The sequence below is a fragment of the Pelmatolapia mariae genome, unplaced genomic scaffold, assembly GCF_036321145.2.
Source record: "Pelmatolapia mariae isolate MD_Pm_ZW unplaced genomic scaffold, Pm_UMD_F_2 NODE_ptg000235l+_length_50846_cov_1, whole genome shotgun sequence".
NCBI lineage: Eukaryota > Metazoa > Chordata > Actinopteri > Cichliformes > Cichlidae > Pelmatolapia > Pelmatolapia mariae.
Window position 1 is genome coordinate 22,594 of NW_027051926.1, and position 23,006 is coordinate 45,599.

Genomic DNA, 23,006 nt, shown 5'->3' on the forward strand with positions numbered 1-23,006 from the left:
TAGGAAACAGATATCTCACAGGTCCCCGGCTGTCACCTTTATTAAATAACACCTGTACGAGCCGGTTCGCGCTGTTCTGTAAGGGAATATAACGCACAGTTGAATGACATCTTCCATTTTTCAGCAATTTCCAGCATCGAAAAGCTTTTATTTCTTAAAACAAGAACACTCTGACAAGTTCAGAAAAAAGTGTGCTTTTTTTAGGATATAACTGAGCTCACAAAGGCTTCACTGTGTAGTGCACCTTGTAACACGACTAACTGGCATTGCACACCATGCCACTGCTGTGTAGCCATTACAGGATGGTAGTGGATCCTGAAAATGGGCCTTTAAGCTTATGTAGCTCTTACATTCAAAATCATGAAAATAATTAATTAATCAATCATTGTTGGCAGCATTTCTCATGTTAGACAAAAAAAAAATAGAAAAGAAAAGAAAAGAGGCGACATTCAAAGATAAAGCTGTTCCAAATCTGACAGACCAAGTGTTAGAGGGAGTTTAACTAAGGACACACTTCTGCAAATATTACTGCAGGATTATATTGTTTGTAATCTCCATGCTGAGGGGCACATCTAAGAGAATGTGTATCACTTGTCTCTATAACCTGTAGATGTGAAGAGCTCTCAGGAGCTACATCAAATTAAATTCCTCCCTCACTTGATATGTGAGCTCATTTAAGCTTCTCGGCTTTGCTTGTTCAAAAAAATCAAATAAATAAATAATTTAAAAAACTTTATCGCAAAGCAACGCGCCAGACGTGAACCTCAGGTGTTTTTTCTTTCTTTTTTTCTCCCCAAACTTCCTGCAATAAAAGTTTCATCCACACACTTCTGAACTCTTAGAGAAAAGATTACTGAATAATGCAAAAAATAAACCGTATCTGAAGATGAAAAACAGAGAGTGGCCAAGTGAGACCTGCACATGACAGATATTCAGGATGTCACCTGTAAGATGAAATAAAAATGTATTTATTTTTTAGACACACAGTACCAGGAGGCAAGTAAGATCAATTTATTCTGGATTTTTCCCCCTTTTTTTATAGATTTTCTTTCTTTTTCTTTATGCCAACTTATCTCTGCAGTTTGCACTATTGTAACAATCCTTCCCTCCCGGGCAATAAAGGAGAAGGAATGAGACCTGAGAGATTTCCTCTAAAGAGATAATTATCCCTCTCCTCTTCCTTGTGAGCTTTTCATCCAGTGTCCCTCTTGTTGCCAGGAAACCAACCAGGGTAAAGACTGCGCAACCCTGCTCTCCAGCTGAATGTAGCGGTGGCAAATCGTTATCATCTCACTGCTTTTCGAGGCTGTTGATAAATAGGAGATAGCGAGGACAGTCACGGGACACATGTGAGGCCTTTTGAAGCTGCGCTTTCACTGTCAGTGAAGGTGATTTCGAGGCGTACGGGCAGGGTGTAATAGATGAGGTCGGCTTGTTCGCTCTGAGAGAGACATCACAAACACGAGAGGGGGGGCTTTGCTGTAAGTCGTCCACATCTAAGTCCTTATGTGGGATAACCCTGTGCCTGTGCAGTTAGACCGAGAGCACCTACAAGATAAAGACCATAACCAGAACATATCAAATGTTCTTTACTTGTGGCCATTCTTATCTCGTTTACATTGCTGCACTCATCTTAATTACATTGGTTTAACCTGTGAAACGTGAACACATAAGATAAGGAGCACCAGTCTTCCAAAAAACAGAACACTCCTCATTTGATGTTTTCATGGCGAAGCAGAGTGTCCAGTCCAACCATGGACGACCAGCCATGAAAGACCACAGTATGAAATATACATCATTTTCATACTTGTCAAACTGGTCATCCTGAAATGAAAGAACACTTCCATCATTACAGGATAACAGGGACCATTCAGAACAACTTTACATTGACTTGTAGTGGCCATTCTCTCCACAGGGACAGGTGACCTGAACCATGCCGGTAAAATGCTCCCAGGAGCATAACACTGTAATGAGACAGCAGGAAGAGCAGTTGTTGTCTTTAAAGTAGCCAATATGGATACAGATAAACAGATAAAGGAAACCTGTTTCCCACAAGCCTATATTTAGTGGCTCCAGCTATTCGGGGTGAGCTACTTTGAAAATGGAACACAAACGACATCAACCCCCCTGAAAAATACGGAGGAAGAAGAGTCCCAATGCACAGGAAGTTTAAGTAGGGTATTCAATAGATGTGTTGCTCTGTAGACTGTGTTGCACCTCTTCCACTGCAGACGAAGATTAAAAAAAAAGAAATGCTTAACACGCCCAAATGAACTATGCATGCAGGAAGTGATCTGTGTGCATTCTCTTGTTAATGTTATTGTGTGGAGGAGACACAGTTTGTTCTCGGTGTAACTGGATATATTAGATAAGTGCTTTAGTTATCTTGATAGAAGTCAGGGGCACGTGTGTAACTGCTGTCCACTAGACGGCGGTATACACATCAGACAGTTATTTCAATATAGCGCTATATAATATATATATTAATATATATGATGATAATATAAGCAATACAAATGTATCTTATATTTCTTCATTAAACTTTTATTCCGCGTTCACGGTAAAATGTGTAGAAACGCATTTCTTATCTTATGAATAAAGGTCATCCGGGAAAAAATAAGAATACATTTAAAAATAGAATTTAAAAATTTTCATTGTGATTTTGTGTTAAAACGTCAGAATTTGCGGTTTTATATTGCGCACGGAGGTCAAAGTTCACTAGTTCGCCTCTCAAAATGGCGGCTGAGCCCACACGGGAATGGAGCGATGAGCAGCTCAAAAGTGATGATTTGCCCAAAAAAGACATAATAAAGTTCCTGCAGGACAATGCGGCCCACTCGGTATGTTTCTCCCTTTAGTCTCCTCGGGATTCCGGTTGGGATATCTGCAGGTTACCGGTTTGAATTCTCACTGTGAAGTGCAGCATGCAGCATGGCTAGCTCCGATGGGATGCTGTGCTTCAGCTCAGCACAGCAGAGCACAATGTTGAGCACTATCTGCACATTAATACGAATACAAACAGCTTCTCTTAGGGTTTGACCTGTGCAGCTCCTCGTGGCTTGAGCGCAAACGAGTTAAACTTTCTCCTTCTGTTCGTTTGTTGTTATTTCAGTTCCTCAACGAGCACAAGCTGCTCGGAAACATCAAAAATGTTGCCAAAACTGCAAAGAAAGAGCAACTGATTATCGCCTACGATCAGCTCTTCGAGAGCAAAGTAAGTCACGATTGTCATCCGCCTCGATGATGAACCTTGATGCTGAACATAAAGTGTGTAAACGTGTGATTTGCAGAGGTTTAAAGGCACAGAAGCAGTGGAAGAAGTGACCGAGAAGGTTAAAGCTGTGAAAGTCGAAGAAAAACCCAAAGAAGTCAAGACAGAAGTTGTAGATGAGGTACTGATGCACACCATCAAATATCAACTTGTTTTATATGATCATTTATATAAAAAAGGAGACCTATAAAATGCTGTAATTTCTTTTGTCCATTCGCATATTCCACATGGGGATAAGTGCATTATAACCACGTGCATGATACTGATGCTCAGTGTTGGTTAATTGGGGGGGGGTGCAGATTTTGGTTCTGTAGATTATGGTTACTGGAGTGAATATAAAATTCAGGGGTACTCATGAAGACTCAAAAAGGCTGTAAAAATAATGTGAATTGGGAAATATTTTTTCATTGTATGCTAAAGTACAAAAAGTCGATTCTGGTGAGCACTCAGCGATTATTCACATTTATTGACCACTGCTTCATTACTTCTCTCAGGGTCCTCCAAAGTACACCAAATCAGTGCTGAAGAAAGGCGACAAGACAAACTTCCCAAAGAAGGGCGACACTGTGAGCTGCTGGTACACCGGAACCTTAGAGGATGGGACTGTCTTTGACACCAATGTTCCCACAGGTATGACCGCGTTGCACTCTTAAGGTGATGCTCTGTTGCTAGTCGTGCTTTTGCGTTATTGAAAATGTTAAACTAAGTAATTTGTACTTCTTAGTTATGTAGATCAAATCTCTATGTAGCAATGAAGAATCTGTCCTGGTTCTCTTCGATCTGCAGTGGCGAGAAAGAAGAAACAGGCCAAACCACTCAGCTTCAAAGTCGGCTTGGGCAAAGTCATCAGAGGAGTAAGTTGCTCTGCTGTTGTCATTTAGTTTTCTTAACTTTTTTTTCTCTGTCTAATGTCTGTAATCATCACAGTGGGATGAGGCCCTACTGACAATGAGCAAGGGTGAAACTGCTCGATTGGAGATTGAACCTGAATGGGCTTACGGAAAGAAGGGCCTCCCTGAGTCCAAGTATCCTTCCCCCCCTCTTTGGTATTTTGTACCTTGCGTGCATGTTTCATAAATGTCTAAATATTTCTAAAGGGATGTGATGAAACTACACGAGCTGTCTGCACGTAAGGTCAGAGCTCAGGTTCTAATGTGGCTTGATTCTTGCTTATAACTGTCCTCCTCCTTTATTTTTTAATGCTAACATAATTAAATGAAAGCCAGTTTTCCTTAACTCCACCTCTCCCAGAATTCCACCCAACGCAAAGCTGATTTTCGAGGTCGAGCTGGTGTCTGTGGATTAGCCCAAAGCATGCACTACATTTCAAGAATTCACACCTAATTAAAGGCCTTGAGGTAGAGAGGGACATCAGCATGCGTCTTGGATTGCAATATTCCTGGGATGCCTGTGCTTTAGCATAGTATTACACATATACCAATTGGATTTAAAAAAAAAAAAAAGTAGTTTGATTTGGACAAAGTGGAATGGCTTGTTAATAATGTACATACAAGAGACTGTGATGTTATCTTTTTGTTCTTTTGCATGTACAATGTCAGAAATAAATCATTTTCCCCAAATTTGTTCATTTCAGTTAACCGGTCACTGTACAGATTACACCTGTCTACATCGTGTTCTTTAGCCTGAAGTCAATTGTATTAAGAGAACTAGTTCGTGTGGTGTACGAAGTACTAAGACCTCCCAGTATAGTTTTATGCCAACTACTAATTGTTGTTCCTGGAAGATTTTAATAAGTTGTAAATACAAGACTTTGTGTCGCACCCATAAGGTGCAAGACCATTCTAAATATGCAAACTAAGGTATTCCATGTACAGTGATGCACGTCTTTAGAGTCTAAGCATCCAGTGTCTGCACACAAACTGAACAGGAGCAGCTAATGAAGTTTAGCTTCAAAGCTAAATTTGCCAATTTTAGCTTGCATTAATCCCTAGAGACAGAATAAACTTTGGCTCAAATACAGGACAATTGTCTTTATTAAGAAACCGCAAAGATTATTTGCTAAAGATCTAGATTTACATTGCAGGACAAATCACTCACTAGACCAAGTCAAAATTGTTTTTATTTTGTACAGGATGACATTTAACTTGGTAAAAACTGACAGGTGATGATGCCGTTTCTCCTTTAGGGCAGTGAACCACTTAAGAGTTGGCATTGGGTCCCTTCTTCTTTCCGAAGGTGGGAACGACATTCACAAAGCGCCTGTTGTACTGGATGCGGCGCTTAGCACGGCCAGTCTTCTTCTTCTTCTTCTCCTGCTTATCAACCTGAAGAAAAAGAATGAATTGGCATCATTGTAAAAGTGAAAAAAAAAAAAAGCAGATACAGTCTGTAGTATAGCTGAAGGCAGAGTCCCCCCCCCCCCAGAATTTTTTTTTGAAGAAGAAGAGGTGAAGTTACACTTACTTTGGGAGTCTGTCCCCGCACTTTTCCGGCACGGGCCAGAGAGCCGTGAACCTTACCTGGTAGAGTGAAAGAGAGAAACAAAGATCATGCTATCAAGGTGGTTTTGTTAAGACAAACTATATCAGTGCCATCCTGTGCCAAGTTTTGAAGTCCCGAAGAAAACAAACATTCAAATATGTGAATAACTACATGTCATGCCCATGCACACATACCTCCCAGAAGTCTGCCAGCTACCTCCAGGGTGCAGTGCTCAGAGACACCGCAAGACGCCAGAGAGGCATCATTCTCCAGAGGGCACCCAGCAAGCAGCAGCACCTGATCCTCAACCAGGAGCCCTTCCAGAGCCTGGACATGAGCCTGGGACACAAACAGGTTTTCTCATAATAATCCTTTATGCAATATTGCCATTAATAAGGTACAAGTTTTACACTGGTTCAAGTTTTACCTTGATCTGGCCGACAGTCTCCTCTCCAGTCACCTCAAGGGTGTGAGTGTTCTGGCCACGTAAGAAAAGCTGCATCTTGATGCTGGAAAAAAAAAAAGGTAGGGCCAAGCATCTTTAGTCATGGATGAAACTTTTATTAGTTTTCATATAAAAGCATAACTGTAACATCCAACTGCCAATATAGCTATTTTATGTTTACTAGACTTGATTATATAACAAGGACTTTGACATCAATTACAATAACTGCTAATTAGGACATTGATAAAACGCTGGCATCCCTTGAAAATGCTGTGTGCTTTACTTGGTGTGACAAGTAAAAATGTCTACCGTGACGATGATTGCGGAAACATACTTGCGGCATTAAAATTTTTTTTTAACAAATCCCGATTACCAAACCTTCACTTTGCCTTCATACTTCAGAATATGAAACCCACATATGATCCTCAAAGTAAATATCTCCGGTGGTAAACCTGAAACTTATTAAAACTGTGGAGAAATAATGCACTACCAGCCGCCGGGAGCTGAACTGAAGCTTCTCCTGGGTCCTAGCAGAAGCTATGCTAGCTTAGCTAGCCACATGGGGCACGCGTATCGTAAAAGTCCAGTAAAAACATATGAAATACACCTTCACTCGTCAATAAAAAGCCTAACTTATGGTTACGGATGACATATGTGCACCAATTGCAAGATAAAACGTATAACGACAATGCCAAACTGGGAAATTTTTATTAAAAGTACACAGCTCTCACCTCGTTTGATGCTAGTCGCTCAACGCTAGGCATAAAAAGGACTGTTTAAGGGTCTGCACAGCGCATGTGCGGATTTACGTAACGCTCGTCGGACGCGGTGGCCACGCCTCTTGTACTTTGGTAGTGTCGCATCTGTTCTAGTTATAGCACAGCTATCAGCTATATTTACGGGTTCATGTGATCTTCATTGGTTGTATTTATCTATTTTTCCTTGATGTTTTGTAGAAATGCCTGCTCTACTGATATTTGTATTTTATTAATTTTTGTTTGTTTGTTCTCATGGTGTCCTGTTTGCTAAGGATTAAGTTTTGTTCTTAAAATTAACATTAACAAATATGGGGGTTTTTTTAAGTTTTTAAAACCGTTTGACTCAATATACACAAAATTATTCACAAAATCCTGGTCCTTGTGGTTTATACCAAAGTTCCACAACCAACATCAAATTATGTCTTATGTTTCATTTAATTCTTTTTTCTCCTACACTTCAGTATTACTGACTGCACATGGAGAGGGTTATATACTCATCATATTCTTGTTTATTTTTTACAAAAAAATAAGAAGTTTGTTTGAATATGAGTGGATAATGGTCCTGGGATGGCATGTCAGCATGTGACTCCCATGCCAATAACAATATTCTGTTACCTTCAGCAATGATTTCAGTGGTTTTAAGTGTGGCTCATTTTCACATAAGGATCAAAATGATAGTTGATTTGTATAATTTGAGCCAACTGCTAAACAGTGATATACTTTTTGAGGAGAACGTTTTCAATCCTTCAAAAACCATTAGAGCTTCAGCTTGACTAGCAATGCTTTTTGTACATTATTGGGAAAATGTACTCTAATTATTGAATGAGTTGCCAATGAACAACAAAATTACAAAAATTTTACAAAGCACAGCTTCAGTTACCGTGGCTCAGTGCAGCATTTAGAAATGCTTGGCAGGGATTTCAGCTTTCGTGGAAATCCATTATTCAAATATATTTAATATTTTAACTACATTCCTGCCAACAAGTTACATTTGCTATTGAATATTGGAAAGGAAAAGTTGTTTGACTTTGAATGATAGTAAAAGTGTAAACTAAACAGCTAATGACAATATTCATTCTAGCCCTTTGTGGATTATTTAAAACAAATCAAAACAAAAAAAGCATTTAAGGATATCAATCTCTTTATTATGAAATCAAGTCAAAATAAAAAACAAGGAACTCTTTGTTGCTCTTTAGGGAAACATAACCATGAGTTATTACAAATCTTTGTGATTGGGGGGGGGGGAGAATGATAACAGATACATTAATGAAAGCTTCCCCTTACAAATTCTTTAACACAAAGACAGAGAGCAAACTAAGTCATGTGGTCTAGAAATTAGAAAAGCCTTTGTCACACAGGGAAAAAATAAATCTGCCTTCACAAATAACATGCATTCAAGAACCCAAAAAGAAGCCAGTGGTGGAGAGGATGACTGTAGCAATTAAAGAACTGATAACTGCTAAAGAGGGCCAAATATACTCCTATCAAGAGCTACAATATGTGGTAAAGTTGATTAGCACACTGTGAACCAGAGAAAAGGGGAAGAAATAAAACAAAAAACAAAGCTTTTTGAAATCTCCATGACACCTTGGTAAGAAGCCCTGTCCCAAGATGTAAGAAGGTCAAATGGATGGTCAGGCCACTATCTTCAGATCAAAATGTTGTCCATCATGTAGAAGGAGGGGGGTAGTACTGGTTATACTGGGCATACTGGTTGTATTGCCCCCAGGAGTTTTGTCCCCAACCACCGTACTGTTGCTAAAGAGAAAAGTGGGGGGGAAGTTAGAAGGGCTGTAATTGACCACACATACTTCTTGTGACAAACTAATTTCTAAGTGCTGTAAATGTAACAGATCTGTAACCCACCTGGTACCAGTTATAGTTGTAAGCAGAGGCATTTGCCTGCATGTCAGTCACGTTTGCTACAGCACCAGAGCCGTCATCCACACGCTGCCTCTTAGCATCAGGTTCCTGAGAGCTGGAGAGGTAAAGTTTAAATTAGTAAGATCCAGCTTATAGCTGACAAATGAAACAGCAGTTACAGCCAAGTTTGGTGTTTTTTGGTGTTGTTCTAACCAATTTGTAGATTTTCAATATGTAGAATATGCATCTGCCCTTCACTGAGATATCAAGAAATACAAGACACTCATGTGACGACTACTACTACTAGTCCATTTTCTAGTGTCTTTCTAAAACCTTGTTAGAAGGGGGTGTGAAAATTTTCTGAGTGTTTGTGTGGATGTGATGGATGCTGCGTTTCATTAACCACCTGTCATACCCGTTCTCGGCCTTCCTCTTTGCCGATTCATTTTCTTTTTGTAGTTTCTGTTGTTCTTCATAGGCAGCAACAAGGCTGAAAGGTGTAAAAGAATAAACATGACTCTTTACAAAAAAAACAAACAAAACAAAGAATTTCTCCCTTTACCACTAAAAACAACTTACGCATTAATATCGCTGCCAAAGTCTTCAAGAAACTCAACTTTGCGCTGGGCAAAGAGGAGCCGTGATTCAAGAGGCATTGGGCTATTCAGGGCTCGGTCAAAACAAGCCAAGATCTCTGCCTCATTCTGCGTCACATCTCGATTGTATTCCAGCTCAAGCAGGTTTAGATACAGTTTTGGACTCGTCTACAAAAACCACAAAACACACAGTTTAGTTCACAACTAGTGCAACACAGTTATATTTATCATGTGAACAGAATTCATTGCAAGAGAAACAACCAATGCTATAATGTGTTGACCATCTGATATAATCAACCCTCTCTCACCTGGTCTTTCTCAATAGCATCCAGAAGCACCTTCCTCGCCTTGCCCAAACTCCTCTGCACCTTCATCAGCTGCCTGGCCAGCTTCACAGCATAGAACGATGTCTCAGTAGCATTCTTCGCAGACTCCATCGCCTCCCTCAACAGCGCCTCAGCTTCCTCCAAGTTTCCGTGGCGACGCTCCAGGCTGACCCTCCGAAGACGCACCATGGCGAGACCTGGGATCGATGCCTCCAGGGACTTCAGGATGCTCCGAGCCTCCTCTACGCTGCCTGGGTTAAAAAAGAAGAAGAAAAAAGAAAAAGGAATGTCAGCTGAGCAGTTTTCCACATTTGTTTCTTATTCATGATCTCCATGCTTTATTTTGCTTTTGCATTTAATTTGCATGCTGCTTTGACTGACTGAGGTACTCACCCTGCTGCTCCTCAAAGGCTGCCCACAGCAGGTGGATGGCTGGTTTCTTGGGCAGATGGACGGTGCACGCCTTCTTGTAGACATGTCTCACACCCTCAGTGCTGTAGCCCTCTAGATATTTTGCATACTTCAGAGTGAAAAAGAGAAAGCAAGTTGGAAGAAAGCCAGGAGAGGACAGAGGAAAAAAAAAAAAAAAAGAAAGAAAAGAAAGAAAGGCAAAAGAGACAAGACATTTTTAAACTACATTTTGAGTTCACAGACAGGCAATTTCTTCATTGACAAGATCGTTTTTAGAAATTTTCTGTGTAAACCCATCAGCACCTTCATGGAACCAATTAGATAAGTTTCTGTAAGGTAGTGGGAGACGAAGAAGATGCAACGTAGTAGTTGGCATATGCTGCAGTCAAATCTTGTGTGGCAAGCTGGCCATCCCCTAATACAACAGATACAGTCACATATCAACGTTACACGCAAAGAGAGTGCAGGACTGTGTCGATGTGATATCATCGTTGATGGGGGAAGTGCAGGGAGGTAGCAGGAGTGTCGGAAAGGCTCAAGGTCACTTTACCTTGATCCAAAACTCCTCGTAGAGAGCGCAGGCGATGAGGCATCTTTCGAAGAGAACCACCACACGCTCCGGAGTCCCATTCTCAATTTCGAAGTCCAGGTACTCCTTCCAGTTGTTCAGTTGCGTCTTCTCCAAGGCTTTGACGTGGAAGTACGGTCTCTTAATCTAAAGAAACACAAATTGATTAGTTTGATAATAATGAGGGGGGAAAAAACTGAAAGAATAAAACATCAGTGAGGAAAAAAACAAGACCCACCCCTTCTTCAAAGGCCCAGCGCTTGCTGACTTCGTGTTCATTGTGGTTGAAAACTTCCTGCCGCACCTCAATCACCTTGTGACGCATGTTCTCAATCTCCGTCACTCTCTACATACAAACACACAGACAAAAACAAGGTTAGCACCCTTATCTGTGCTTCTCCGTATCACATTCTCCACTTGATGTAAAAACTTCTATTCCTGCAGCCAACGATTTACATCACCAGAGATAAGAAGCCTGCAGAGGGGAGAAGTATTTATGCACCCTGCATATCAGCCACTGGGTATAGGTGCTGGGATCAACGGGCCCCGGGTGATCCTGTAAGTTTTAGGGCGAGTCCCTGACTGGATACCAACGTGAATCCCACCTGGCATTGATTGGCCTGGCTGCTGACATAAAGACACCTCTTCAAACCTAGGCAAATTATCTTTTCCCTTTCATCATGGATAACATCCAAGCTCCTGCTAACCCTGCAAGCAGTAATTTTGTAAATTTTTTCCCCTACGGGATTGGTAGAGAAGGTTTTACCTTAGCAGGATCCGCAAGATCCTCTGTACCAGGTGGAAGCTCCTCTTGAGCAACTTGTGACTCTCCACTGTCACCAACCATTCCCGACAGGCTGGCTTTAGAGAGCTCGAGCCTTAGCTGGACAAACTCCTCTTCTGACAAGAAGTGCCTGGGGTGATTAGTCTGCACATGTTCTTTGAACCTGCAGAGAGAAAAGAAAATGTCAGTGCACAGCTCTTTCATACAATGACGTTATAATTTTCAAAATGATTTGCACCATGACTATTTATTCCTTTACCAAAGCATGAAATCAACTTTCAGTTAAGCTGTTCAAGATGGAAGATTAAGCAAAACCAACCAAGCAGACCATGGGCAGAGGTAGAAACTATTATTTGTGCAGTTCCAAAACAACCATTTCAAGACTGCAGAGCAGGATGTGTCCATCACTGGGTTTGGGGCTTTGTAATTTTAAAAACTCTATATTTGCCTTTTATGATGATTTTATAACACACTCATCAAGTGAATGCAAACTTTCAAACAAATGTGGAAACTGTTCTTTTACTGTACCTCTGGAAGTGCTGGGAATACAGCTGGGTTGGAATGCCCAAGATGCGGTCATAGATGGCGGTGACGTTAGCCAACTTCTGCTGCTCCGTCTCCCAGTTTATGAAGGATTCCCACAAACGGTCTGAGCGAAAGTCAGTGCCTGCTGCAAGCACTGCATGCTCATAGGAGCTAATAGGAAAACAAAAAAAAAAAGAAGTAAAAAAGATTCATGAAATGTTTCATTAACTTAAAGAAACAAGTTCAACCATTTGAGAAGAAAGAAAAGTAAAACAGTAGTGTGTGTGCGTATATAGATAGATAGACTTTACTCACGCTCGAATGCGCCCCTCAGTCTCTGGGTCATTAGGATCAGAATTCTCTTTGATGAAGGTCAAATAGTGGATCCACAGGTCGACACTGAGAGGGATGACCTGCAAACCTCTTCTGTACACCTTGTAAAAATAAATAAATAAATAAATAAAATGAGTTTGTTCATAAAAGTCTGAGTTTTTATGCCCCAAATTTTGGTTCTTAACAGATTATTCTAGCTGGTCAGTTATTGATGACACAGAAAAGCAGGCACACCAAGTTAAAAAAAAAAACAAAAAAAACAAACAAAGAAAGCAACACGTGTGAGTACAAAAGGCATACTTACTTCTTCTGCAACTTGTACATTGCCATGCTTTTTCTCAATATCTGCATACTTCTTCCAGTAGCCATAGCAGTAGGGATAACGTAGGAAAAACACATCAAATGCCTTCCTCACTGCTGTAAGGACATTCTGTAAAGAAGTAGAAAGACCAAATTGCAACAATTTAACCACCTCTTTTTAGCATTACAAGTAATTTTTGTTCAAATTTATTGGACAAGAATATAATTTTCACTCAGTTTTGTAAATGTGTGTGCCTTCTGTTTACCTCTTGTTCTACATACTGCAGCAGATAGACCCACGCATTGAAATCTTCTGGGTTTTCCTCAACTCCCTTAAAAAGCTTTTCAAACTCTGAGGGCAGTTCGGGATCTGTAGGAACAGCTGCTTCTTCTGTTGTTTCTTTGGATGGGTCTTCTAGCTCCATGCCATCCTCTGCCACCTGTGTAGCCTCTGTCCCATCTAGAGAAGTTGACAAGGAATCATCAAGTGAGTTTAACTACAAAATTACAGTTCATGATTTGTGCATAATGTGTCATTTGTTGACAGTTTTCTTTTCAATAAATTAGTTACTGTAAGCACCGACAGAAAAAAATGGACAGAGACACTATGCTGATTCTACACAGTACCTTTCTTGGTTGCTTGTTGAAAACTAGCTAAATCTTACGACGTTACACTAACAATTGGACCAGAGTCAACTTCATGACTAAGCATTTATTATTAAATCAATTGAGCCAACTGAAAAACAAGTTTTAAGTTACCTTGACTGTCAGTCTGTCCAGTGGATTCAGACTCAATATTCATGTCCTGGCTGCAAGGCTCAGACCCTACAGGCTCTGTTGCTTGCTGTGCATCTTCTGTGGGCTGTGGAGGGGGAGGAGGTGGCGGTGGTGGCGGTGGGTGTTCTTGGAAGAGCTGAGCATTGGCAAGTTGAAATTGTTCCACAGCCTTCTCCACAGATCCCAGATCTGTGGAATTCATTTGCTGGCCCGGTTGTTGCTCTTGTCCCATGGCATCCTGAGACACATCTGAATCCTCAGGCAAGACATTGGAGAGAGGCTCTGGAGCAACCTGGTCTAGTGACCAGTCAGTTGCTTGGCCTACGACAGGAAGGTCTGGAAGAAAGGCATCCCCATTGCTCTCCATGGCAGGGGACTCAGTATCCAGCATTCCAGGAAATGTACCCTCTGAGATTTTCAGGTCTTTTGGGACAGAAAAAAGTAAAGACACACTCAAGAAAAAGAAAATAGATTTTTCCACACACCAAATACTATTACAGTTTACTGAAATATTAATGGTTTGTACAACTTAACAAAAAAAACTAAAACTAAGAAAACTAGCTCTGAAATAAGCTAAAGTATTCCCACCATTTAAATCAATCAATCAATAAAAACATCCACTGAGTTTCCAATCACTTCTTTAAAAATAAGCACTTAATGATACTAGTCAGGACAGCACAAAAAACAATGTCAAGTACAATTATAATAAGGAACTTGGTACCTAAAATAAACAAGTAAGAAATATCCAAGTGTGAACTGCAGTTATAGGTAGAATATCTACAAACAAGAAATTACTTTCAACTCACAATTTAAGCCAGTTTAGTTCTGACAAAGAATTTTCCACAACTATTGACAACGTGCTGTATTTTAAACTTGCCATGAACCTTCACTGATTAAAATGATACTTATAAATCTGACGCAACACGAGGCATGTTTTTCGTTTCAAACGATTTTTTTTTTTTAATTTTACTTCCTTTACGCCTAAAGAGGTCAACCCTAGTAAAAACAGCCGCTAAAGCAACAGGATACTTCCTTGTTCTAACATTAAACCAGTGCCAGTTTAAGCTTCAGCCCTAATTTAACTACTAAAAATAATTCCGCGTACTCGGTTGCTTACTCTTAGCTTCTCGCTTAGCTACCTTAATACTAAAGTTGTTTTCTTTTTTAATTTTACTTTGGGGACTTTTTTGTTGTTCCGTTTTTTAAATTTAATATTTCCTTTAAAAAACGAGTAGCTTTAGCTTTGTTTGCTCCTCGAGGCCTTGTTGTTGCCGGGAGGTCTTTTCCATGGTCAAAGTTCAACCAGAAGTTAGGCCTGGCGCCCGTCTATCTCAAATAAGTATAATAGTAGAGGTCGAGGCATGTTTCGTGTACGCGCTTGCTTAGTACGGTCCAACACAAACTATTCGTCTTTAATTAAGTATCTACATTTTTCACCGATTCTTTACGTTGATAGCAGCGTTTACAGAATAGCGAATAGGAAACTATTACATACATCGTAACTAGGACATTTACATGTACAGCATTTGCTTAGGCCTCCAGGAAATAGTCGGTAGCAGTTAGCTAACAGCAGCACGTTAGCTAACAGGCTAATGTTACCCATTTCGCAACTAGCGATTGTTACATTCGTTACTAGTCAGATAAAACCAAATCAACAAATAAAAATACGTTTAAGAATCTTATCCGTATCTGTTGCGTCAATTTACTTACCCCCGTGGACTTGAGTGCAGCTTTTGAATTCACTTTATCTACACTACTGCGACCGGCCGCGTTTCGCACACCATTCTTAAGTTGGAGGAAGATGAGAGGGACAGTGTGCGCATGCCCAGTCGAACTACCACCCACCAGCGACGGCGCGCTATTCGTTGTTCTTGATGTCTTGCCAATGTACATTTTATGATGAAATTAAAATGCAGAAACAATATTTAGAAGTTAGCCCATAGCTTTTGTGAATTCCCCCAGAAGTAATGAAATAAATAAATAAGTACATTTTCCTGCAGTTGCAGTGTTTGTTAAAAGTGCTGCATATAAACCCAAAAATTTTAGTGTACACACACTGACACAAGAATTCACAGATTCAGTTTCTACTTTTAAACCGCATGACGCAATATTAAACGTGAGCTCTAAATCTTCTGTGCCTTTTGTACAATACATTACACTGCATTAAAAATTTTTGAAAGTAACACTCTTTACTTTTATTAACAAAAAAACAAACATTTACAATCAACCAAGCTTTATACCACTTTATTCTTCCATACAATAAATCCCTCAAGCAACCTCTCTAGGTATAGAATTACATTTTGTATTTCACTTTTATTATATTTATTAAAGCATTTCGTTTTATTAAACAAACCACTATTGATCTGATTAATCACTTGGGACTCAGCAAGCTGCAGCAAGCAGGTAACGTCAGGTAGGTCTGGTACTGTTGTGTGGGAGCTTTCTAGCTAACCTAACCCAGCTATGTGCCAGTAAAGGTGTTATCAGCTTTATTACTATAATTTCATTTAGACTTTGTCCCTAGCCAGCATCACTTCGTCACAATCCTGACATTTCTCCACCATATCGACTTCTAGAACTTGTTTACTTGCTGCCTAATATATTCCACACTTTGTTGAGTGCTACTGTTACAATACAATATTACCAATTTAATATCTCAGTGGTTATATTATTGTGGCAGATCAACATGTGTTGCAAGTTTATGCACCACACTGGCATGTTTGTTATTCAGCTGCCTCGCCTCAGTTGCAAGTAGACAACAATTTCAGAGATCCTTATCATGAATGTTTGTGCCTGAAAATGTGGAGCGGTATTTGAGATCCTAGATTTGACTAAATCTATGAAAATTATGTCTTTTTACTTTTATACAGTCAGTGACAACTTTTTTTACTTTAAGAAACTTCTAAGAACAGTAATAATAGTTAGATGTTAAACTGGCAGGCACAACAGAATGAAAAACAGGGTGAGGCCCCTTTGTAAAATCTCACATTTAAACCCATTTCAAAAGTAAAGTTGGCACGGTTATTCTCATAGCCTTATTTTGGAATAAGGCTTATGAGTGCATGACTATTTTATGATATTAGAATCACCTCTCATAATTTATTATGGCAATAAACACGAGTTCACTTATATTTATACTGACCGTGTCTTTCTTTAGGCAGCCTAAATTAATAAGCTGGTGTCAAGCAATGCTTTCACCAATGAAATACTGTAGTTCCTCCCGCCCTACTCACTCACATTCTCCACGTCACAGACTAATAATACAGGAACTGTTTGAATGGATGATAAGACATGTCAGAAAGACCCGAAAGTAAACCGTCTCCTGAGACCACCGGGCCAACTAAATCATGGCATGTGTTTCATGTGTGCGGTCTTGTGTGTTTTCATTGCGGTACGTTAAACCAGAGGCGATTACATCCATAATGAACGCCCAAATGGCGTCAGCAATAGTGCCTAATGGACCGGTCTGCAGTTCTTTTTTTCTGGGCGCGCATGCGAAATGGCGTAGAGTGCGTTTAGGGGCAGTCGCGTTTTTTAAAATCTAAATGAAGGGTGTGTTTTCCCAACGACCACGGTGGTTTCTACGGAGCGTGGATTTTGAGACAATTACAACGTCAGTGCATAACTTTATTAAATCAATAATCTTGTGCAGATTTAAACGATTGTTTATTTCGTTGAACGATTTGATTTTGGGCTGCCTAATAAATCGAATTAAAGATTATTTGAGTATTAATTACCTAATTTACTAATCATCTAGCTGTTATGTTTAAGGAGGAATACGGACATGAAGATTGATTTGTAGAGAGTTTCTGTGCACCATCCTTCTAGTCTTTTGTTTTCAATGTAGCCAAATTTCTGAGCTCCGAGGTAGCCCCTGAATGTATCAGTAGTGTGTGTGAGCGGTATAGAGGAAGTGGCGGCTGATCTGGGTCCGCACCTTTTCCGGTAACACAGCACCGCCACCGCTGTGACTGAACGGCTGGAGAGAGAGAGAGAGGGAGGAAGAGAGACAGAGAGCGGCAAGAGCGGGGAGAAACGGTCCGGGGACAGGGGGATGATTGCCGCAGACGTAAGTATTTACCGCGGTCTTCGTTTTATCTGTACCGTGTTGCTTTTCTGTGTGTGAAAAGAGTATTTTTTTCGGATCCAAAGTTGTCCTCTGTACTAACACCCCTCCCTTCTCTGGACCGCTCCTGTGTCACAGGGGGAAGAGAAGAAAGTCGGATGAATCAATGACCTTTTGAGCGCTCTTCCTCTGGATGTCCCGGCGCAGAAACGGACCGGAGAGGTTTAATTTAGGCTTTTTAACAAGAAAATCGCCGAGCTTTGAAAATTCACCGACTGGAATTAGCTAAGGCCAATTGTGGACAGCCGGCAGCCAAGGAGGAAGTGGGAACCCCCGGGCTTGAACTGGGCCTGATTTTTGTATAGTCCGCTTCTGGTGAGAAGGCACTACTTTGTGTCAGTTTCCAGCTCCGCTGAGAGCAACAGGATTTCGAACGAAAAAAAACTTGAAATGTGGCTTTTGACGGAAGTCACTGCTCATATGCGACTTTGAAACATATCGGGCTTTTTTCTCCTTCTTCTTCTTCTTACATCGGAATCCATTGGATCATGAAAACAGACCCCCACTCAAGTCTGTGAGGGCTCCATACACACTGCTTCTTCTGAATGCTCAGGTCAGATCACCACAGACCAGCTAACTGTACTGTACAAACTTGCAAGCCACCACCTTTTGAACATTGACACTTGTGTCAGCCCACCGCTGCCATCACGTGGAGGACTTTCAGTAGCAACACATTGAAACTGTAACTTCTCAGTGATATATCCCCCCCCCCCTATTTTCTTCTCATTGGAGAAGCTTCACTATATCTTCTAAAGAAGTATTTATGAACAGAAAACAAGATGGGGAAAATGCTTTCAAAGATCTTTGGCAACAAGGAGATGAGAATATTGATGCTTGGACTTGATGCTGCTGGGAAAACTACCATCCTGTACAAGCTGAAGCTGGGACAGTCAGTCACCACCATCCCCACTGTTGGTTTCAACGTGGAGACTGTCACCTATAAGAATGTGAAGTTCAATGTGTGGGACGTGGGGGGACAAGATAAGATCAGGCCGCTCTGGAGACATTACTACACGGGCACCCAGGGGCTCATTTTTGTGGTGGACTGTGCCGACAGGGATAGGATCGACGAGGCGAGGCAGGAGCTCCACCGCATCATCAACGACCGAGAGATGCGGGACGCCATCATCCTTATCTTCGCCAACAAGCAGGACCTCCCAGATGCCATGAAACCACACGAGATCCAGGAGAAGCTGGGCCTGACGCGGATCAGAGATAGGAATTGGTACGTTCAGCCTTCGTGTGCGACGACAGGGGACGGACTCTACGAGGGCCTGACCTGGCTTACCTCAAATTATAAGTCTTAATGTTTCCCTCCCTTCCTCCTCCTTTCTCACCAGCCTGGACACTTGGAGGCAAAAGAAGTAGCTGAGAATGAAAAATAATAAGTAAAAAGAAAAAAAGATGCAATCTGAAGCAATTAATACCATGACCCCTCTGCTGAGTATGTATCAAAGAGGGTAGCATTTACTTCTAGTTTTCTTTCGTTCTCTTTTTTTGGATAATGTTGACATCACTATAATCACAGATTTCATTTAAGCAAAAAACCAACATATTTCTTGGCTTTTTTTTTCTTTGTAGCTTGCTTTGGTTCACACTCTGTATAACCAGCACTGTTTAAATATACAGTACGCTTTCTTTTACAGCAAATTCTTTATTTTTTAACTCCTTGTTTTTGTTTTTTTGTGTAATTTTTTTTCAGGGGACTATGGGGGACACATTTATATTTTCGCCCCATGCTTAACCCTCATTCAGTATTCTCAGTCATCACCCAGCTACATATCCAAAGGATGGGGAAAGTCCAAAAAGACAAAAAACAAATGAAAAAAAAAAGCCCATTGCCTAGCACAACCGCATATCACCTTCATTGGTCGAAGTTGCCGCTGTAATTTGTAAGAATGCGTGTTTATGAATATGTTAGGACCTTCCTTTTGTATTCGATTGTACTGGGATGAATGAGGACGTGTTAGTTACTTATTTCATGTGCAGTGATTCCATCCATAATGTCTACTGTGGCGGTTTGTTCGAAAGACACTATGTGGACGCTTGATATTCTGACACACACACGTACACACTGTGATATGGATATATCTATACATTTTGTTGTTTCAGGGTTTGAATCTGTTACAACCAGTCTTATCGTTTCCTCTCGAGCTTCCGTTACTGTTGAGTGTTTGTAGTTTCGGCTGCCTTAAGAGGGACCCGAGTTACAGGTGTCCCCACACCCCCCTCCCAAAATCAAGACAGCAGAAGGTATTCTTAGTCGCTGAGTTTGCACTGCAGGACAGAGCGAGTGAGGGAGGGAGAGGGGTTGGTTAGCAACAAGCTGGCTGTGCACATTTTTACTCTCTGTGACTGACTTTTGGACCCCAGCAAATGTTAACCAAATACCCAACCCTCCCCATTCACCACCACCTCCTCCTCCTCCTCCAATGTAGGTGCTCCAGTGACTTCAACCCCCTTCTCTTTTCTTTAATTATTATTATTATTTTTAAAATCATCAGCCTGTATGGTCCTGCAAATACCAAACCGACTATTCTGTTAACGCTTTATAGATGCCGCTGTTTTATTTCTTCTCTTTTTTTTTTTCTTTTGCTATTGCTGATAAAATAATAAAAAAAAAAATTATATATCCAGATCAGTACGGAAGTGATGCCTTTTCAATGAGCAGCTGCTACCGTAGCAAAAGTCATATTTCACAAAAGTTCCCAAAAGAGGAAACGAGAGCTTCAGGGCGTTATAATGACTGAAAGAAACTCGAACGAACGCGAAGTGAAGTGAGCCTCAGCCCGTTTCCTTTCTGCTGTTGAGTGCGTGTGTGTGTGTGTCTGTCTGAGTCATTTGCTGTGAATAAATGATGAGATCTCTAGTTTCAGAGAAGTGATTGTCAGGTAAACTACTTTGCCTCAAGTCTTAAAGTTTCACTCTGGTCATCAGGGTGCCGGATTCATAAAGAAAGCAAGTTTTGCAGATCTGTAAGCCATGGTAGGTTAAAAGCCAGAGGGAACAGGACCGTAATTCACTGTCTTGGTAATGGTGAGCAATACTGAACCTGAATCAGAACTTTAATGAGGAAATTACAAATTTTTCTGCTAAAGATTCTGCCTAAAATACAAGTACAATGGATTTTTTTTCTTTTGAGTAATTGGGCAGTGCCTTTCTTTGCCTTTGCGCAACATCTGAGGTTAGTCAGCATCACAAAAGATCTTTACCGCCCTGGCATTTTGCCCTGAGTAAGCGAGCTGCCCCGAGGCACGCATTTGAGATCAGGCCACCGTTTGAAAGCCATGCTCTCACCTCCGCGCCGCGCAGAGCAGCACAGACCTTCGTGTGTGTTTCCACTGCATAACAAAAGTAGGGACATGGCTGCGTTTGGAAGGTCAGGTTCCTCTCTCTCTACCAAAAAGAGGAGGGTGTGAATTGCGGGGAGTGACATCACTGTGTAGTCAGGAAACGCTTTGAAGGAAGAAGATAGTTGTCATGGAAATTGGTGGTTGAGGAGTGAATGCCTGAATGAAAACAGGTTGAACTACATCAACAGGTGAAGTCCTGGCGCTTCACCTGTCAAAAGATATTTTGACACCTTCTAAACTTAAGGAGGATAGTGCTTCCTTAAAAGCTGACATAGCTGAAGGTATGACAGTGTCCCCAGCTACGTTAATGTAAAAATATTCAGAGGAGTCAGAGTCCAGGAATTCCTGCGCAGGAATTCTTGCTGTTTATCTCTGCATTTGCTCTGTTTGCTCGAGAGCTGTTTGCTCTGTGAGTGTGTGTCGGTTTGAAGTTTGACCTGTTGCTGTGTGGAAAGCACACATGTGACGAAGGACACTGAGATAGACACACAAACGAGACGGGCTATCTCTCCTGAAACCGCCACCGTGCTCTGGATTTTTCTCTCATGCTGAAACCACTTATAATTGAACGTCCGAGGGGCCGTGCCCAGGCGCTCTCAGGCGTGATCTTGTTTGCTTATGACTTTCCATTCATGACTCTCATTGTGGATGCAATCAAAGTGAAACCCACAGAATGCCTTTCTCAAGAGGGTTCAATGAGAGGAAATGTGGCAAGGGAGAGCATTTTGAAACCGTTCCTGATGTTACATCAGCGCCGAGCTAGTTCATTGTGCTGCACATGTCGTTGGCCTTTTGTACAGCTGTCACTGCACTCGGCAGCAGATGCACTGCACATATTGGCTGGTGTCAAATGCTGTCAGGCTCACCTGTGGCCCTCACTTAAAGGGCAGGATTTAAGACTGTTATTTAAATAGATTATATAATTTCATGTTTTCATTAGGAAATACCTGTGTCAGTGTGAACAGCTGCACTCACACAGCCTTCCTACACTCAACCCTGTTTCATTTTTATGTGCATTCAGTATTTTTTTTTTTCTCATCTGAAGCACTGCCATTGTATGTCTCAGGGTGGGGGTTGACTTAGACTATTGTACGCCTGAGAAGGGGGTGGTTTCAAACAATACTTTAAAACTGAGCTCATTGGCAGTTCCTCTGTCCTCATTTGTTTATTCAGGCGTTCCTCTTTGATTTCAGTCTGTCTTCAGTTCTTCATTCAGCAGGGCAGGAAACCATTCACGCGCACGTGTCATCAATAACAGGTCTGTAGCTCGTGAACTTGCACGATCAACGAAGCGTCTCGCGCTTTCTAAGAAGCATTCACCTGCTTGTTCAGCGCTGATTCGGCATTCTGTGTTTTACGTGCCGCTGTAATCCTTGCTCTGCTTGCTAACTGCAGCACCGGCTGGGGGTTATGTTTAAGTTAACTTCATGTGACACACACACACTCAGAGGGTGAGCAAGCCGACACGTTGCCTCTCACACCTCAGGCGCTCGCTGTCTGAATCCTCCCACAGCCGTTTCCATAGAGTGTGCTCACTTTGCTGAAACAGTCAGAGGCCAAGTAAAGAACTCCACCGTTTTCTCCTCATGTTCATACAAATATGTTTAGGTGGTGCTTTGCTGGTGTGGATATAGATTTGAAAGTAGGGTGTAAAGGAGGTAATTATACTTTAATGTATGTAAACAAAACAAATAAAAATCAGGTTTTACATTAAAAAACAATATGATGCATTTTTTCAATTCACTGCTGCAACAGTCCTACCCTTTGAGGCTTGAGCTTTCAGCCTTAAGCTTCCCTCTTAAACAAGGACATTATATTCAGTCATATCCCCATGTCTCTTCGACTTTACCACCCAGTGATTGTTAGCGTGTCAGGGATAAGAATCAAGCCCAGATACTTGTCTTCTTTGTCTTATGATTGAATCATTACCTGCAATTCTATTTAGCAGAACCCTCCTGACACACCAAGCTGCATCGGCCAGAGATCCAGCTCAGAAGGTTTCAGCGTCTTGGTTGTCATGGGGCCTGTTTCAATAGCCCCGTTAAAGCAGCATGCAGAGTGACATTCGGCTTCCAGGCAGTTGTAAGCTCTTCAGAGTCTGTTGCACATTGCATTTCCCTCCTCCTTG

At 41.2% G+C, this 23,006-nt stretch overlaps 4 protein-coding genes across 5 annotated transcripts; 2 read left to right on the forward strand and 2 right to left on the reverse strand.

The window, feature by feature from the left end:
* The first annotated feature begins 2,733 nt into the window (after positions 1 to 2,733).
* LOC134622828 (peptidyl-prolyl cis-trans isomerase FKBP3-like) lies at positions 2,734 to 5,206 on the forward strand. Its single transcript, XM_063468158.1, has 7 exons — positions 2,734 to 2,840; positions 3,113 to 3,214; positions 3,291 to 3,392; positions 3,766 to 3,901; positions 4,058 to 4,125; positions 4,199 to 4,296; positions 4,523 to 5,206. The coding sequence occupies exons 1-7, from the start codon at positions 2,736 to 2,738 to the stop codon at positions 4,575 to 4,577; spliced, it is 666 nt and encodes a 221-aa protein (XP_063324228.1). The 5' UTR covers positions 2,734 to 2,735; the 3' UTR covers positions 4,578 to 5,206.
* Positions 5,207 to 5,333: 127 nt separating this feature from the next.
* Positions 5,334 to 6,991, reverse strand: LOC134622829 (ubiquitin-like FUBI-ribosomal protein eS30 fusion protein). Its single transcript, XM_063468159.1, has 5 exons — positions 6,890 to 6,991; positions 6,141 to 6,222; positions 5,908 to 6,052; positions 5,696 to 5,751; positions 5,334 to 5,556 (listed from the first exon to the last, which is right to left on the reverse strand). The coding sequence occupies exons 2-5, from the start codon at positions 6,213 to 6,215 to the stop codon at positions 5,431 to 5,433; spliced, it is 402 nt and encodes a 133-aa protein (XP_063324229.1). The 5' UTR covers positions 6,216 to 6,222; positions 6,890 to 6,991; the 3' UTR covers positions 5,334 to 5,430.
* Positions 6,992 to 8,039: 1,048 nt separating this feature from the next.
* LOC134622830 (pre-mRNA-processing factor 39-like) lies at positions 8,040 to 15,219 on the reverse strand. 2 transcript variants are annotated; one of them, XM_063468161.1, is made up of 15 exons: positions 15,110 to 15,219; positions 13,382 to 13,822; positions 12,889 to 13,082; positions 12,627 to 12,752; positions 12,305 to 12,423; positions 11,993 to 12,160; positions 11,447 to 11,627; positions 10,919 to 11,026; positions 10,663 to 10,827; positions 10,095 to 10,221; positions 9,684 to 9,952; positions 9,359 to 9,543; positions 9,195 to 9,269; positions 8,783 to 8,894; positions 8,040 to 8,674 (listed from the first exon to the last, which is right to left on the reverse strand). In XM_063468161.1, exons 2-15 carry the CDS (start codon positions 13,788 to 13,790, stop codon positions 8,585 to 8,587), a joined length of 2,328 nt encoding a protein of 775 aa, XP_063324231.1. In that variant the 5' UTR covers positions 13,791 to 13,822; positions 15,110 to 15,219; the 3' UTR covers positions 8,040 to 8,584. The 2 variants fall into 2 exon arrangements, with proteins under 2 accessions (XP_063324231.1, XP_063324230.1); XM_063468160.1 differs by having other exon boundaries at positions 9,186 to 9,269.
* Positions 15,220 to 17,343: 2,124 nt separating this feature from the next.
* LOC134622831 (ADP-ribosylation factor 6) lies at positions 17,344 to 22,596 on the forward strand. Its single transcript, XM_063468162.1, has 2 exons — positions 17,344 to 17,468; positions 17,604 to 22,596. The coding sequence occupies exon 2, from the start codon at positions 18,305 to 18,307 to the stop codon at positions 18,830 to 18,832; it is 528 nt and encodes a 175-aa protein (XP_063324232.1). The 5' UTR covers positions 17,344 to 17,468; positions 17,604 to 18,304; the 3' UTR covers positions 18,833 to 22,596.
* Positions 22,597 to 23,006: the final 410 nt, after the last annotated feature.

What these genes read in the sequence shown, in the direction of transcription:
- LOC134622830 (XM_063468160.1), bottom strand. Translation starts at nt 13,790, where the DNA reads ATGCTGGATACTGAGTCCCCTGCCATGGAGAGCAATGGGGATGCCTTT. An exon ending in ATGTACAAGTTGCAGAAGAA is followed by an intron (nt 12,424 to 12,626) that starts GTAAGTATGCCT and finishes TATTTTTACAAG; the next exon opens with GTGTACAGAAGAGGTTTGCA. An exon ending in GCCGAGAACGGGTATGACAG is followed by an intron (nt 8,895 to 9,185) that starts GTGGTTAATGAA and finishes TTACCTCTCCAG; the next exon opens with CTCTCAGGAACCTGATGCTA.
- LOC134622828 (XM_063468158.1), top strand. Translation starts at nt 2,736, where the DNA reads ATGGCGGCTGAGCCCACACGGGAATGGAGCGATGAGCAGCTCAAAAGT. An exon ending in ATCAGCTCTTCGAGAGCAAA is followed by an intron (nt 3,215 to 3,290) that starts GTAAGTCACGAT and finishes TGTGATTTGCAG; the next exon opens with AGGTTTAAAGGCACAGAAGC. An exon ending in AAGGGCCTCCCTGAGTCCAA is followed by an intron (nt 4,297 to 4,522) that starts GTATCCTTCCCC and finishes CACCTCTCCCAG; the next exon opens with AATTCCACCCAACGCAAAGC.
- LOC134622829 (XM_063468159.1), bottom strand. Translation starts at nt 6,215, where the DNA reads ATGCAGCTTTTCTTACGTGGCCAGAACACTCACACCCTTGAGGTGACT. An exon ending in AGACTGTCGGCCAGATCAAG is followed by an intron (nt 6,053 to 6,140) that starts GTAAAACTTGAA and finishes TTTGTGTCCCAG; the next exon opens with GCTCATGTCCAGGCTCTGGA. An exon ending in AGCTGGCAGACTTCTGGGAG is followed by an intron (nt 5,752 to 5,907) that starts GTATGTGTGCAT and finishes TCACTCTACCAG; the next exon opens with GTAAGGTTCACGGCTCTCTG.
- LOC134622831 (XM_063468162.1), top strand. Translation starts at nt 18,305, where the DNA reads ATGGGGAAAATGCTTTCAAAGATCTTTGGCAACAAGGAGATGAGAATA.